This window comes from Ceratina calcarata, unplaced genomic scaffold (genome assembly GCF_001652005.2).
Source record: "Ceratina calcarata isolate Rehan_Ccalc_2016 unplaced genomic scaffold, ASM165200v1 scaffold741, whole genome shotgun sequence".
NCBI classification, from domain to species: domain Eukaryota; kingdom Metazoa; phylum Arthropoda; class Insecta; order Hymenoptera; family Apidae; genus Ceratina; species Ceratina calcarata.
The window spans coordinates 1-17,390 of record NW_017178692.1 but is presented as its reverse complement, the minus strand read 5'-3'; the positions used below and the strand labels follow the sequence as shown (position 1 = coordinate 17,390).

The 17,390-nt window shown below is 34.0% G+C and overlaps 1 protein-coding gene across 1 annotated transcript in view; it reads left to right on the top strand.

Moving 5' to 3' along the window:
* The window catches only part of LOC108630413 (cell death regulator Aven-like), a gene marked incomplete at both ends in the record, with an annotated part of 18,414 nt that extends 3,324 nt beyond the window's left edge, over nt 1-15,090 (top strand). The window contains 3 exons of the mRNA XM_026818052.1: nt 2,961-3,290; nt 7,309-7,497; nt 15,017-15,090. Coding sequence (XP_026673853.1) covers nt 2,961-3,290; nt 7,309-7,497; nt 15,017-15,090 — 593 coding nt within the window. The remainder of the gene's footprint in view (nt 1-2,960; nt 3,291-7,308; nt 7,498-15,016) is intronic.
* Nucleotides 15,091-17,390: the final 2,300 nt, after the last annotated feature.

Here is a 17,390-nt window from a genome sequence, read left to right as displayed (position 1 = left end):
GTGCTTCGTCAATTACGAAAAAATTGGATGCAACATTATGTAAGAACATACCTTTTACGTATTTTAATGAAAATATTTAAAACTATGCCATATCCGCGTCACGTTAAATCTTTTGCAGTTATATATTCTTGTGGCTAAACGCAAACGAGAACATTGGATTCAAATATTGATCGAAACACACAAAAGGTGGATGTAAAGAACGTGAATAGTTTAAAAAGATACATAAAACTTATATGTTGGACTGAAATTCTAGAGTTCTGATTTTAATAGTTTAATATGATTATTATAAAATTAGCATATTAAGTTGAGCACACAACAGATAAGGAAAAATACGCTACCCTAATAAAGGAATTTGCAATATTTATGTTATACACAAAATAGAATCAGCAGAGTCCATTAAACTAATCCATTAGGCAAACCATAAAATTATTATATATTTATAACTATCCCATTTACTAATTAAATTTATCGCATGCTGATTATTGTATAATTGCGAAACCGCTAATTAATACAAGCAAGATTACAAAGGCTTCCACCATAATAAGTTATATGTATATTGAGATTATATCGTATGGTCAATTTAATAATCGTGCTTATTAGAGATGCACTTTGCTTCTAAAGCAGGCCTAACCATCTTATTCCGTACGAGAGGATATCTGGGTCATAATGGTCATACACTGTGACCATATCTCACTCGTAGCGAAGTCCTGATCGCAATTAAGAATTTATGTGATCAAAGACATGTAGATATTTGTTAACTATTGTATTAGGTTGGTAAGAAATTAATGTCGATTTTAAATTTTATCTTTAAACGATATATCTCGGTTAACAATACATTTTATTACCAAAAATAAGATCCATTGAAATATATACACTGTTGTCAACGAGAAATTAGGTTTTTGATTTCAATTTTGTAAATCTCTGATCTTTTAGAATTGATAAATTCTTTGAATAATATAGAAGATAGGAAGTAGAACGTATTTATAGACTGAAATTAAATCTGACATAATTCTTTTAGAGCAATAATGATGCTCTGCAGAAAATGACAATTAAATTGAGACCTAAAAATATATCATTATTTTTTTATTGTAAAATACAGCAGTGGTTATTATGCAAATTGACTTATTTTATTTAAAGAACCATAATTGATTTCGTTAATTAGAGTACATGCTCTCTTTCACGAAATGATTGCCTCATAATTACGTAATTGAAATCATTAAAGAAGTAATTAGTAATGTCACATATTATTTCGCCACTCTCTCATTTCGTAATCAGTTAACCTCGTTATCGCCATTTAATTTCTGAGCACTATTACCGTTTATATCATGTACGAATATAAATCCGAGTCCGCTGATATTATCCGCCGACATAATTCGTGTTCTATACCTATCATCTCCAATTATTCAATGTTTATTGCAAACCAGCCGCCTGTGCAGGTCGACGCATTTATTATGTTTATTACATGTCCCACTGATTTATGGGAACAAGTGTCCGTTGATTCGTACGCACCATTGAAATAGAAGTCATAATGAATCTTCCTAGAATTAATGCGACTTCCGTAGATATATATATTAATCAGAATATTGTACTGTGATAAATGTCAGTCTAAAATACAATTTCATCTGCCTAATTTATTAAAATTGAGGGAAAGGTTGAGGGACACTATTGCGTTTTATATTTACTGCTACACACTACGACACGACAATAAGACATGTATATAAATATCATGTAATGAAATTATGCAAAATGTCAATACAGAATGAAATTGCTTCAAGTATGAAAAAAAATATTTAACCAAGTAATAATTTTTTTCATTTCATTCTTTTCTTATTAAAATTTTAATATCAGTCAATATTTCCACCTTTGTGAATTTCGATCAACATGGCAATAAATTAGATCTCAATGAAATCTATTATTCGAGTTGCAAACAAGAAACATTTTGAACATTCCAATTACTTCTGAGCAGTGAACGGAGGAAGAGGAAAACGTCCACGGGGCATTAGGGCGATCAATAACTCTCAGATTCTCGCTAATTGAACTTTTTCGTCGTCATGAATGTTTTAACACTGATTCCATGAATTTCTGAAATTGAAATTAAGTTTCAGCGTTTAACGGTATTCCCGTGTTCTCGTTAAAAATTCAGCTATGTTCATACAACTCCACCGAGAAAGTGAATCCGGGCTCGTGATTTACCTAAAACATCAATATCCTGGCGGTAACGCTAGCATCGCCTTTAAACGATGTTCGCTTTAGTCTTCACGTTGTTCTGGTCTAGAGGATAGATAAATACCTCAGCCACATATATCTGTACTGACGTTTTGATAGAAGTTACGTCAGTATCTCGAAACTCCGGCTTCCTGCACGATCTCGAGCTTCCTTCCCTCCAACTAGCTTCATCCGACCGCTGCGCTGTTGCGTGTAAGGCAGCAAACGCAAATACTGTTCTTCGAGTTCGAGCTAACTGTGATAAATTGAGGAAAATAAGCTAACTGAGGGATCAAGGAGACAGCCGACCTGAGTAATAATATCGTACTTTGGTCGAGTGTAACTTTTGGATACGTGGGACGTTACGACACGATGTAGCTAGAAAATGTAGCACCCAATAGTACTTTGGAAAGTATTATAACCAGATGCACATAACGCGCTCACTATACATTTTTTAAACGTTGATAACTCAGCTCTAGCTTGGTATAATAATAATAATTGTGAAAAAGAATAGTTAGAAACATTTTCTTTTCGCATTTATTATTATACCTTTCCTTTCCTCAATCTAACATGTACAATATTTTTAGTTTTTTTAAACATTACATTTATTTCCGTAAACCATCTCCTGAATTTAAGTAAATCACGAACTCGATTCGTAGAAATGCTTTTTTATTACATACCGTCACACACCCATGCGGAAACACGCTGTGGAATCCCCATCGCATTTGAACGTAACTCGGCATAAAATCTCGAAGGTAGCACCGGTACTACTTGGGGTCGAGGCAGCCGGGGCCGTGGCAGAGGTCGCGGGGGCGGCGCGAACCTATTCGGTTCAGGCGTCGCCCCCGCGAATTACTCTTCAGGACTGCAGAGCGTAGCGCCTGAGCTGCGGGAAGTGGTGAACATCCTTGGCGAGAGGAATCAAGTTGGAACGCTAACGGGCGTGGGACCTCCACCGGGAGCCTTGGACAACGAGCCAGGTGATGAAGAGGAGGGCACGTCGACGAAAAGACCGCCGAGGCCACTCTACAGAAGGCTGATCAATTACGTTCGGCAGGCCTGGACCGGCGTCAAATTCGCTTTAGGTATTTCGATAAATTTCAAAAGTATTTTCTGTAGCAAAACAGAATTGATCGAATATTTCGTTTGCCATTAGAAAATTAGTACAACTTTGTAGAGCTTGATAAATTGTATGTATTGTATTAGTGCAAAAGTTCTTGATATAAAATGAAACACTGTGTTTCATTCACTATTGTACCGACTAAAATCAGCTTTGGTATCGAGAGGGTTAAAATTGATCCTCGTAATATGATAAAATAATGATAAATTAAATATGAAAATGTACTAGCTGATCGTAATTTTTGACTTACACCAAAAGTGCATTCGGGGTTCAAGTAGACCAATATCTCGCGACGCAAATATCTACGTTTCATAAACTTCGTGCAATTTATCGTATACTCGGCGGTATGCTCGAATCGTATCTCATGAAGTGGTTGAAACACATTTTCCGGAAACGTGTAAGTCTCTTGAGCCACTGTTGCCTCTCGAGTTGCTCACGTGCTTTACCTAGTCATCTATGTTGCATGACTCCAGTATGCTTCCATCGGTGTAAACGCACGTTCACCAATGTTTTACGTGTTTCAAAGGTTCTTGTGTTCGACTTTCAACTTCGATCGACTTTCTTTTCGTAAATGACGATCATTACTCCACCCTTCTGCTCCTCCGTGTAAAACTTATAAAGAATTTACTACCTTACTTGGAAATCCTCTTATCGCTTCTGACTTATAATGTTTAAAACTTGATTGTATGAATTGGTAACATTATAATTACAGACAGAATAGTGTGCTTAAATTATACCCTAAAATTCATTGACTTGTCATTCTGTCTTTCAAAATTAAAATTATGTACTTTTTACTGCGAAATATACTTGTAATTATTTGAAAACACATTGATCGTGTATTTGTCTATTAATCTTACAAAAAGCAAGATTAATTTTTAATATGAAAATAATATGAAAATGAGTATGTCGATAAATTCTATTAAAGGAACAGTACAGTTTCCAATAGATTCCTTTCTCATTACTCGTAAGCCAGCGACTTTCGTTCGCGTGGAAGGTAACTGAATTCTCAAAAGCATTTTCCGGGCTGTACAATTCAACACCTCGTTGAATCGAAACGAATAAAAGCATACGTCGGTGGGCATCGAAACAGCCTGACAATAGGTTGCAACGCCATTCGCGGAAAATTCATTTAAAACATGCGAACGCACATGTTCCATGTATACGCTCGCCGTGATTGGTGAATCGTCTATACGTGTCGATTACACACGATTAGAATTCCTTTGTTGCCACCAGAAAAATGTTAATTACCTACCTGTTCAGAATGGTTCAACTAAACTGTTATAACCAGCGAAGTGCTAAAATGTTAAAAAGAAATACCATGACGTGCTACTTTGCTTATGACGAGAAATAAATTAAAATGCTTACAAAGGGAAGCTCACGTGAGCTTAGAACTCTTTATACTGAAACTTTTACTGCGTATGCGTTTGATATAATTTCCATTTCTATTTTTATCTTTTTTGGCAACGTTTAATTAAATCATTGTTTGAGTTGTAAATACGCCAAATAACCGTTAATTTGAAATTTCGAATTCTGGCGCAATGAAGCATTGAAGATGAATTTTCCACGAGGAAAATAAATTTCATACTTCAATACAGAAGCAGACTAGGTTCTCTTTGGTATTGAGGAGGTTATACGACAAGAAATTTACGGGTAAAGGAAGCACGTAAATTGGGTTCGTAGCACTCTCCGCATGTTCGTCTTAACGAATGTACTCTTTCTTCTACCACCTGCACGCGAACACCGGCGGATACATACAATGTACATACGGTAGGTACATTTAAGAGCTGAAAGTGAATATATATTATACATTCAAACGTAGATCTTGATGAATCTGTGAAAGAAATACGTTACACCGATACTGTTTAAAAGTTGATTCTATCAAAAACATGTATACGTCATTAAAAATTGTAAATAAATTGCATGATATAATTGTATGTGTAACTCCAATTCTCGTATCTATTTAAATTGTGCATGTACTTCATTTAAATATTTCGCTTTCCTTATATTATCCAGATTTATTTCGTACGTAATTATAAAAAAAATGGAATGAAAGAAATATTTAAAATATAATATTTAATTTTTGACTCCTTTAATAATATGCGATGTACTATTTTAAATTGTATATGGAAAAGAACAAATATGTAATACCGTCCGTAGAAAATATTTTGAGACAGATAGTAGTGAACTTAAAGCTGAGCTCCCATTGTACAAGAATCATTTTGACGTTTCATTTAGAAAACGAACACGTGTTACAACACTCGACAGCGAGCAGATAGTTCCATCAGAGATCGATATACTTTTTCGATAGAAACCAGAGTTGCATGGCTCCTCGTTTTCTGATCACAGAATAGGAACAGATCCGTCTGAACATCAAGCACGCGCAGATTATTGTTACGGGAAGACAAAATATGTTCCGCAATAGATGCGCCTCGTCTCTTATAAGATCTAATATCGGAAAGGCGAATGAAATGTGAACGGCGCCCTGTTTCCCCTACGTTTTTCATATCTCATAATTTTTATCGTCCATCGTATACGCCTCTTTCCATCTGTCCCGATTGATATTGAAAGTAGCAATCACTTGACGCAGTCTCCTTGACGTGGTAACATCAACCATCAATGAAACATCAAATAAATTCCGAACGGAATGATTACACTTTTTTCAATATGTTGCACTTTATTTCTGTGGTTAACAATTTTAAAACTAAAGAAGATTCAAAATATATAAAAAAAAATATATTTAAATTCGTATTATTAAAGAACTTAAGTTCAATCGTGCAGCTACAAACATCTGGTAATGAATTTTATAGACGAATTAAAAAAATTTACAAACTGGGAGCTTTTGGAAAAATTCATTATCTATAAGAAAAAAGATAATACCTAATTTTGATCGTGTTAACTACATCTTTACCTGGTAAACTAAGGTAACGTACATTACTATGGGGAATTCTAAGCATTATACATATCAATATATCAGTAATATAAGGTCCCTATAGATTAGCATTATGTGTATCCAGTGTTACGAAATTCAAATTTATGTAAAGTTTATTTCAGCTTAGTTTCGGCTTCCTGTGCACGTATTCTACGTTTATCATAAACTTAGGGTTTCGAGATCTGACTTGGAGCAAACAATCGCATGAACGTTGTATTTCTCGTTAATATTACATTAAACTAGGATATACATAAACATTACATTTTGAAATCTCTGAAATAAAATAGTCCTGTCTTAGATACACTTTTTCTTCCACATGTCCTCTTCGATCAAGACGTTCCATTCTATGCTGCATCAGTGTTTTACTTGTTTCTGTGGTTGCTATGAATGTTTAAAAATTATTTTCTTCACTGTGTTGACTTAATTTAAATCTTAATTTAATACGTGAATGCATTTATTCTGTTTTTATAATAACAAGTTTAACAAAATATAACAATTTAATTGTTCATGCGAATTTTTTTTACGACTTGCTAGTCTTTATAATACATTAATCACAAATAGGATTGATTTTAAAGTTTATTTGTCTTAAACGTCCAATGCGATCACTTTTAGCGATATGTTTGTACTGTATGTATTACTGTATACTGCTATTACTGCTTCTAGTAGTAATGTATCGTGTAGGATCAGACGTGCACATCCCTGATAACTGTAGATAACATTTCGGACAGCTTGGATGAGTCTATATTTCGCAAATATTGCTATTATACATCAACTACTGATAGTTAATTGTAGATAATACAAACCCAATGTAAACGTGAACGCTGTGAAATATTAAATTACGTGTATTCGATAAATAAAAGGAGATGAACAATTAGAGCTGCACACAATCTTTAGAATGAAACAAACAGTTTAATAAAACACAATTTAAAACATAATTGTTGTGATGTAATGTAGTAAAGTATATTTTTAAAATGAACTTCGTGATATATTTATTAATTGCAGTATTTTGTTTATCATGTTGTTAACAGAGGGATCTTTGATTTCCATTTTTCAGATTCGGAATACGAAGAGGAACAGACACCCAGATACAGACCTGACTCTTTGGCGAGTCTTTGTCGGGCCACGAGATTCACGGAGGCAGAGCTGAAGAGAATATATCGTGGTTTCAAAGCAGAATGTCCCACGGGAGTCGTCAGAGAGGAAACTTTCAAGTGCATCTACTCACAGTTCTTTCCGCAAGGAGGTAGGTGCATTACGGTATAATATCTGAAAAATGTTACCACAGTTTTAATTAACGATGTACACACGGGAGGAAAAGCGAACAATCTTAATCCTCTGTGACTTAGAGTTTGGATTGACCTATATACTATTTTTTACACGCTGTTTTTATCATTTTCGAAGGTAATAGTAAACTCATTGAGTAATAGTCCTAACATACAGTGATTGATATTGTACATGAAGTTCAGTCACTTACAAAAATTTTTAAGAAACAAAGCTGCCTCTACATTATGTAACAAAACATTTTTATGTAACGTTTCAAATTTTGTTGTGTAACATATTCCTATAAACTGTGAAATAACAATAAATTATTCAATCATCATTCTTCTTGTACATGTTTTATTATACAGTATAGACGCAACTAAATAAAAATAACAATGACGAGATGCATGTTTGCATCAGTTAAAGATGCAGTTAGAATTCCATTTCTATTGCGCGCTGCTTTTAAGGTAAATAATGCCCGAGAGAAGCAAGAGGTCTCGAGTATAATAATATCATGAAATAAATAATATGAAGTTCTCGTCTAACTTTTTCGCTGTCTGGTTTAGTGCTGAACACGCGTAAGTGCGCATTTAACTTTCAAATGCTGCAATCCTGCTTATAATAGAATAAGCCATCAAATAGCTATAAGCAACAGTTCGTACATAGTTTCCATACTTGTGTGCATTTTCAGTTTCCAGTTCATAACAACGTGCGCACGTCCCGAGGAAAAATTAGAAATACTGATTACTGTACAAATTAGAATAACTTTAAATATAAAATCAGTTTCATAAAATGCACGATAGAATAGTGGTTGCCATTTTTTAATTTAATTTTAAATCGAATATACTATAAAATATGATGCCTAGCAAGCAATAGCTGTTAGGGAACTATTTTACATCCCGGTAAAAGGATTTGAATTTAAAGAGCCGAGCGAATTCAGTTTATCTTTGTTTATCCGAGGCGTGTACTCGCATTTAAATTCGCTTCGTTCCACAGTAACGGGAAGTTTTGTCGGAAAGCATAAACAATAGGAGAGAGATATATGCGTATGATAGGCGATGGGTACTCGGGAAAGAAAAATACAAAGGGAAAGGAAAGCACAATCGAATAGAGCAAATAACCTCGTGGTGTTTCGTCGGACGCAGATATAGTTACCATGGTAACAAGCTCTCATATCAAAATCGGTCAGCGTTTCAGCACTCCCCTTTATCCGTCCGTATAAACGATATCGATATTCGCCGACGGATAGTTTCCTATCGATTTTGAATGTTCCACGGCTTTTCAAGGTATTCGGGTAACTCTTAAAAACGCTTATTTCAAACTCTATTGACAATGAAGATGAACGATTGCATTGTCAGTCGAGGATTGATATGGCACACGTGCAATTTTTACTTCTTTTCGTTGAGAAAGTGTTACTAATTGCTCAGTTAAATCTTATAAAAATATAAATTGTACGTAGAATGTTTTTTTTTTAATGAATGTCACGAAATTCTGTTTGAATCGTTTTTATATCGAGAGCTGACGCTTTTTACAAATTGAGTGAAATAATTCGTCAGTCTGCAGCCTGGTTATGACATGCACTGTATACACGTATGTCGTGAATGACATGCTACATTCATAAAATCGCTCCAAAAATGTCACTATATTTTTTTGATTGACAGATCAATTTTCCACTTTTTAATTATCGCGTGTTGAGTATCAGCAAAAAGGAAATAGCAATTTTCACGTAACTATAAAAAGTGACGAGGAACATGTCACTACAATCTTATAATAACCAGTTGAGAATTAAGTGTGTAACGCCTTGTACTGTAATTAAAGGAAATTAACAATTTTTAACCCAAATTAAAGATAAATTTGAACAATCTTCAAATAACTAAGTAGAAAGCTGCTAATTTAAATAGTCTTTTACTGGAGTAAAGGGAATCCATTAACTTTCAGTATTTACATTAACTCGTTACCTCGACAGTCCACTCTTTAAATCAAATTGTACAAAAAATAACTGAAGCGTAAGAACGGCGCAAAAAATTGTTCACAAAAAGTAAGTCTCTGGTAAATCCTCTGAGCTATAAATCTGCAGTAAAAAAAAATTGATGGCATTGCACCAGTGACAGAAGTTAAATTTTGGTATAAATATAAAAAATAATACGTTCATGCACAAAAAATAATACACATCAAATTTTTCCACCGTTTTTTCCTTTTTAAAGTAATTCCTACGTGAGCATCAAGGTTTTTATGCAATCTGATTGAAAGTATCGATTTAAAATGTTTTTGTTAGCAGGAAGCGAACATGACTAAAAAACATCGAACTACTTTGCACGCAACAATAAGTACATAGTGACAAACCTCGTTTCTCTGACAGTGACAATTTTTCTTCCTGAAAGATTTTACGGCTTTACTGCATGTCGTACCAATATCGTGATTTGTGTGCTGCTCAACATAAGAAAAAAATACGAGAGAAAATTTATGGTCGACAAACATCAGGGACTCAAGAAATGTTAAAGGCTGAAAAGAAAATAAAACTAACGAAACTTAGTGGATGTTTCACTTGTTTTCATTCTTCCATACACTTCAATCATCAAATATTTCCTTACATTACAAATTGTTTCTTGATTACTGAGCAAATCTGCAATGGTTTTTTCTTCGAGATTACACTAACAATTAGATGATGGATTTTATGTATTATTAGAAAAATTGGATGTACAAAAAATATGAAGAATACGTGTAATGAGGGAAACGAAACACAAACGACACGTCCATAGATTTGGTGTGTAAATGGAACTCGTGGGGACAATTTTATTCGCGTACGAAAGTTGGAAACATTTTCCCAAACGAGTGCAGAAAATCACACAACTACATACTGTGATACATTTGTGAAATTATACCGATACTAAGCTCGTTATCTCAGTAAAGAACAAAGTAAATTGTAAACTAAAAACACTATCGTATTAAACTTGCTACTGCGTAACATATTTTTCATTTCAAAATTATTATGCACAGGTCAGTCTCCTATAAGCAAACCGGAGCGTTTGTAATAACGCTTAGGAGACCCAAGAGTAAAACTTAAGATTACGGGATGCGTCTACTGTTATCGTTTTTCCTTCTTGTATGGGTAAAAGTTTCAACCGTTAGGTTCCCTTAAGTAAATAATCAATTTATAGGTGATAATGTTACTCGTAAGTAAGATTTTCTTCTTTTTAACCACTTTCTTCTCTATACTATATCTCTTACTTTCCATTTGAGACAACTTTTTGTAGTTGATAACAAGCCTCCAATTGCTAGAATGCCATTCGTAGACGTCATGATGGAGAACTACAGGCATTTATTGTTAGTAAATCTGTCAACCATGTCTGCATTATTTATAATAAAATTTACGTCACAAAAAGCCAAAGAAAAATGGATCCTCCATCTCATTACCTCCAGTCCTTGTAAAAATACGATTCTGAGATATAGTATACATGTATATGTTTGTTCATAAGGGTTCGCGAATCCGTGCAGGTCGAAGTGATTCGCCGCAAGCGTTTATCCCTGTTTCTTATCAAAGAGAAATATGTTTCTATTTATCTAAAGATTCTGTAGCCACGTCTGGAAAAGGTAAACAAAACTGTCGTGTGTAACCAGGGGCCTGTGCCGTGCAACGAAATGAGATTTGTATCTTCAGAACTGACAGAGAGAGAGAGGACGTTCAACGAGAGGAGGACATGCGTTTCGGATCGATAGTTCAAAGTTAAAAAGATGAATTGCGACAACGCGATAACGTATCGCTCAATAACGACTTTGCCATATAGGTAGCACTTGTTTGCGGTAACTAATGTCATTCATAACTAGTGCATACATATCTAACGAATAGCCATTTGATTCCATAAATTATCTGTAACGCACCTGTTTACTATTCCGTTTAGATATTTATACACAAGAAATTATTTCGATTCAGTGAAATGTTTGTTATTACAGAAATTGAATACCATCAATACTTCCTTTTACCTATAATAACGTTCTTTCATAGAAGGAAATAAGGAATTAATAAAGTAGCGAAGTTGTGGAAGAGTGGAAAATCTTTCTTATAGAATTGCGTCATTATTTAAGTCTTTTTGAGATATCGCTTTGATAGAAAAATACATTTAAACGAGTCCTTGGCAAACGGAGTTATCTTATAATATAGTTTCTTAGATTTCTTCATTGTAAACAGAAAACTTATTCAAAAGTAGTAAGAAACGGAACACGGAGATCAGAAGAAACGGAAGTGAGAAAAGTTATTGTTAGTATTCAATAGATATCCATTTCCATTCTCCCAAAGAGTACGTACATATAACGCCCCAAATCCTTGAATGGAAAATACGAGTTTCTCCTCTAAACTTCTGTTCCTCTACCAAAACATTCCTTGCTTTATCACTGCGGCATTTGTTATTCCACTTCCTACTATGTACATACATACAATTTCCATGAGTAAAATTTCGTACGTGGTTGAGTATATAAAATTTTAGTATTAGTAATTCATATTCTTTTAACTATTAATTTATTTATTTTATTTATTATTTATTTCTTTAACGTCAGAAAGCCTATTAACTTTTATATATTCTCTGATTATATAAGAAATATTTGTGTAACGTTTTACAAACTTCTCGTATTGACAGGAACCTAAATTATTCCAAGTTCTAACTGTGTAAAATAAATAAAAATTCCCAATGGTAGCTAAAGTTTCCTGTTGAAGAATTCGGTCTCAGAGCAGTCTTTCTCCATGAAAATATCACCACTCTACTTTTAAACGCAAGCGTCCCTGTAGTCTTGTTCTCTTTACAGAGAAGAACATTTCAAGAATTTTGTTTTCGCGCAAGATTAAATGTATCTTCGATCATTTATAAAATGTTCAGAAATTACTGACCGCCATTGAAAATCATATATTCATTATATTACATTTCATTCATGTTAATTCTTAATAATTTTCTTTGCAATAACCGAATATTTGCCTGTTAAGACCGTAGAATGGTTATTTTTTAATATTGATAGACGAACTTCTGATCTTGCAAAAGCCTGGTTCAGTACCTGTGTCTAAGGTAGTATCGTTCGTTTGTACAGTCTCGGTAAACTATGTAGAAATTCGTGTACACGTAGAGTTGTGCATCGTCAACATGATGCGTTCAGAACCGAAACTGTACAAACACATTCGACTTTGATCATCTATAAATTCTAGGAACTAATAAACTGAACTGAAAATCAAATAAAATGTCATGAATTCAAGCTAACGTGTTATACAATTATTTTAGTAATTATTTAGAAGTTTGGTCTCACACCGATTTTGCTGATTATTTAATATGTTGTCAGAGACATGATTACATGTTAGCGCCGCTTGGCCTTTCGTTTCCAAAATATTTGCAAGTTGGGTCCTCTAAACAATGTATTGAAAAATCAGCGAAATCGACGTCGAGACGAAACGTGTAAATAATTATTTCATATTTTAATAAATAACTCAAATAATGTGTGGATATATTCGCACGTCCGTAAAGTAACGAACATGGAGAAAATTATCTTATGAATAATTTGATCGCGCGTGGGAGAACAAAACTAATTTCTGATTATTGGGGCGTCGGAAAACAGCAGAGTCCATTTTCCACTGGAAGCCCAATTCGCGCGAGCTCGACAACTTTGACGAGTTAATCTACTTTACCCCCACCGGACCAGGTACAAGAATCCCACTGTGATAATTCGCCAGAAGGACCGTGTACTAATTTCTAGACTTTAGACTTTAGACGAATCCTTTCAATTGAAACGCTACCTCCGAGACTTCTGGTTAAGAGAGACAATGCTGTTGATTTACATTCCTTAACGTTGCTTCACGAAAAATCTGCAACACGAAACATATATTAAACATTATCTTTGTAATTTCCAAATCAAATACATTACTCTTCGTAAATTTCAATTACATCTATGATTGTCTTAATCTTTATAGACCGCCGGAAAGCCGGAATATCTACTCAAACATTGATGAGTACTTTATATGACGTATACGCTTGATATAATCACATTATATATGACTTTTTAAAGACGTTTTAATCTAACTAATATCGGCGGCCTAAAGATTTATGATGCACTAAATTTACTCATTTATCGGCCCGGTGATTTTTGATAAATTAATTCCTTAAAAGGAACTGTAAATCTACTAATTAACCGGGGCTTGTTTGTTTAACTCGCTATGATCGTAATTAATTGAAAAATTTAGCGAATAAGTAGTACAAGGATACTTTTCCCCACAAAAGTTGTATAAGCGAAAAATAAAAATTGGTTTTTAACACTAATGACATTAACAATATGTTTTAATTCCCAATACTCATTTATCAATCTGTCATATTAATAATACGCAATGATTGTGAGCATTTGAAAAAGCAATTAATTTACACAGATTAATTAAATTCATTAATTACGTACGTACAAAATTGTACATCTGTATGTACATAACACATTAATTAAATTTAGCAAATGATGAAGTGAATCAATACTCGATTTCAGAACTTAAGCGGCATAACAAATTACAATGACATTTAAATATCTTATGTGTCGGTGACACGATCCTGAAGAACTTTTTTTCAGAGATTGAACAGCTTCCGAAAATAACTGTGTCAAAACTGTTTTATATCGGTCATGATCGAAACAATTACGAAGAACCGAAAAAAGGTCATGACTGTTGTTAAGTATATCGATTCTGATTTATATCGGTGTCAGATTTTGAGAGCAAGAGAGTGTACATATTTCTTGATTTTGAAAGAAATAATACACACGACTGTCTCTCACTACAATTACTCTCCTAAAAATATGTATACGATTCGGACGTTCGCAGTTAGAAAGAGTCGTTTATAGTTATTAAAAACTGGTTTGGATTAAATGTGTGCTCATTGGGAGTCTCCCTACTCTGATATGATTGCATTTCTCCTGTACAAAATCATAGTGAACGTCGTCTCACTTAAGGGAAAATAAAACAGTATTTATGTTAAATAATTTCGAGCACGAATTCCTGGTTAAATCGAAAGCGCTCCTTTCCGGACAAGTGGCAGACACTATTACGCAAGAGCGTAGTTAGCAGTTTCAATTTACGAACTATTCTAAATTCGAGGATCTTGAAAGATTTCTGCCAAGGATGGCCTTAGACTACTCGCCATCTGAGAAATTGAAGTGCTTTTACGGCTACTTTTATACAGCGTTCCGTGGTAAACGCGCGCAATATCGTTATAGTACAAGTGTTTTCTTTCACAAACAAACTTGTTCCATAGCAGAAATTGGGAATTTGCGTCTTTACGACCAAAGAATATTAACAAGTTCTAATTTATTCGCTTCCAAACTTGGACCTTGTCAGCATCATAATTGCCGAGCTTTGAGTAATAATTCAATTAGAATTTCCAAAGAATTTATATTATTACTTCAATAATAGATAGTAGAATTTATTAAAGACAATTATTAATAATATTTCTGTGTTTCTTTTTAATTAAAATTCCTATGTTTGTTTAATTTTTCAGCAAATACTAGCCAGTACGCGCATTATGTTTTCAACACTCTGGACCAGGATCACAGTGGTCTTCTGAGTTTTGAGGTGAGTACATACTCTTAATGACATAATACTTTTATGTTTAAAACGATGAATGTGAAAATTAAAGATTGTAGGATAAGACTTAAAATTATTATTGAATCCAAATCGAAACTACTGCAAGATTTACATCAGAATTAAATTAATCTCATTCTATGTAACCATTGCTTGAAAAGCATTGAAATAAAAACGTGCATTAATTTAAATTGCACTTCTTAAATAAACTTAAAATGTAACTGTTAAGAATTATATATAATTTTCAAATAGAAAATAATGCACAAATTTCATTTCCCTGGATACAACACTATGCAAAAATGAAGATGGTACATGATTGACAGCTGAACATCATACACGTGCGATATATTAATGGTATTCTATATTTATCGTACAAATTGTTGTCGCCCTTGTACAATTAGTCGTTCGCAGAATTCAATTGGCAAGTATGCTCCAAACAAATATCTGACGGAGATTAATGCTAATTGCTAGGTAGGACGCCAATAACGAGCAACATAGATCTAACCGAGTTTTCCAATCAACAGCCAAGGCCAATCAATCGCGGTTAATTCGCGGATCGATACGAACGTTTCTGCCCCTCTGTTTACTATTTCGAGAAGCAAGAGACCAGGAAGAAAACGTCGAGTGGGATAATTGCGAATTAACACAATTATCTTCCTCTCTTTGGTACCCCCGGGCTAGTAATATACTTTATGTAATTAGTTTTCGAAATCACACAACGTCGTAGTTCTCTGACCCGCAAACGTTTCGTTCAAACCAGTTTATTCTTTTTCTTTTCCTCTGCCCACAGCAAAGCCTCTGCGAGAGCCTTTGACGCCCAAACCTCCTTAATTAAGTCCTTCTATCAGATTCTTTCTAACTGACCCCTATTCATGGTACGGTGTATCTACTTTCTCTCTTTGATCCCTGGACAGTGTGATCCCCTTTTCACTGCGAACAGTAGATAACCAAAAATATATTTTACCCTCGTTGCGGTTTCTTACGTATAACGTAGAATACAGGTACTTAATAATTGGGCAAAACTTTCCGCTGATCATGAAACGTTCTTTATTTATTTTACATTCTTTTCATATACTTCCACATACAAAAATATTGTAATATCATATAAATTTCTAGTTGTTTAAATACTTCTCAAATTCTTATCGTATCTATCTGAGTATGATCGTCAATCTAATTTTCCGAGAGGAAGTTAAAAATGGAATTAAAATAGTTTTCTCTTCAAGATAGTATAATGTTCCAGCTTCGTAGAACTGAAGGTCGAATCGACATTTTGCAATTTGAAAAGTTTTCAAACTTAATAGATATGAACAAGTTTAAGAGAAATTCCTTTGAGATGTAAAACTTATAGATTAAGAAAACAAATCTAATTCTTTTGTTAATCCATTTTCTTTTGTGCTCTCAGCTTCACCATCTAAGACATTACTAGCGGTGCCTTATGTATGACCTATATCATATCTTTTTTAATGGATCAGTGTTTAAATATCAACGTGCATAATTTAGCTACTAAATTTTTCTCAAACCTATATTTTATATTCCATAATAATCAATTTCTACGAGTGGGGTAACTTTGATTTTCATAATACGTTTCCCTTATACGTAATTAAATAAAAAAATATTTTGTATGCATAGCGAAGTGAAATTTTTCTATGGAATTAAATTCCTTATAATAATACGATACTTAATACTGACGGGAAGAAAATCCCTTCGTATAATACGGAACGTGAATCATGCTTAACGCGAGCTGCTATACGTCCAGAAACACTTTCGGGTAACAGGAATCGCTGGCTAAGTTCAATCGTATTACGAGCTAGACATAAGATCTGCAAACGCTAGGAGATTACCGTTGCAGCTTTACGGTGTGATAATTTTTACTGAGCAGTTCTCACTTCGTGACGACACGACTCCTCCATCTTCGGCTCTTCTCTGCCTTCGCGTATTTTCCTTGCACATCAACTTATCGTCCTCCTCAGGCGCCGATTTCTAACTTAATCGTATTATATCTTTGAAACTCTTAACCTTGATACTCTTCGTCCTCCGGTTTAAATGGTACGTGCATTTTCAATGTGCACAAAATCAATGGAGATTGTGTGTCTACTTATACATAGATATTGATCAATCAGTATAATGTACAGTAGTAGCAACATTTTTATGTGAATATTAAAACTTATAGACCACCAATTTTCGTAAATAAAAAAGTTAGTTAGAAAGTTCATCCCCAACAACATAAAAAATCATTCCAATCCGAGTGATTAACTTCGATCGTGACGCTCGGCCGTGGCATAGCGCGAGTC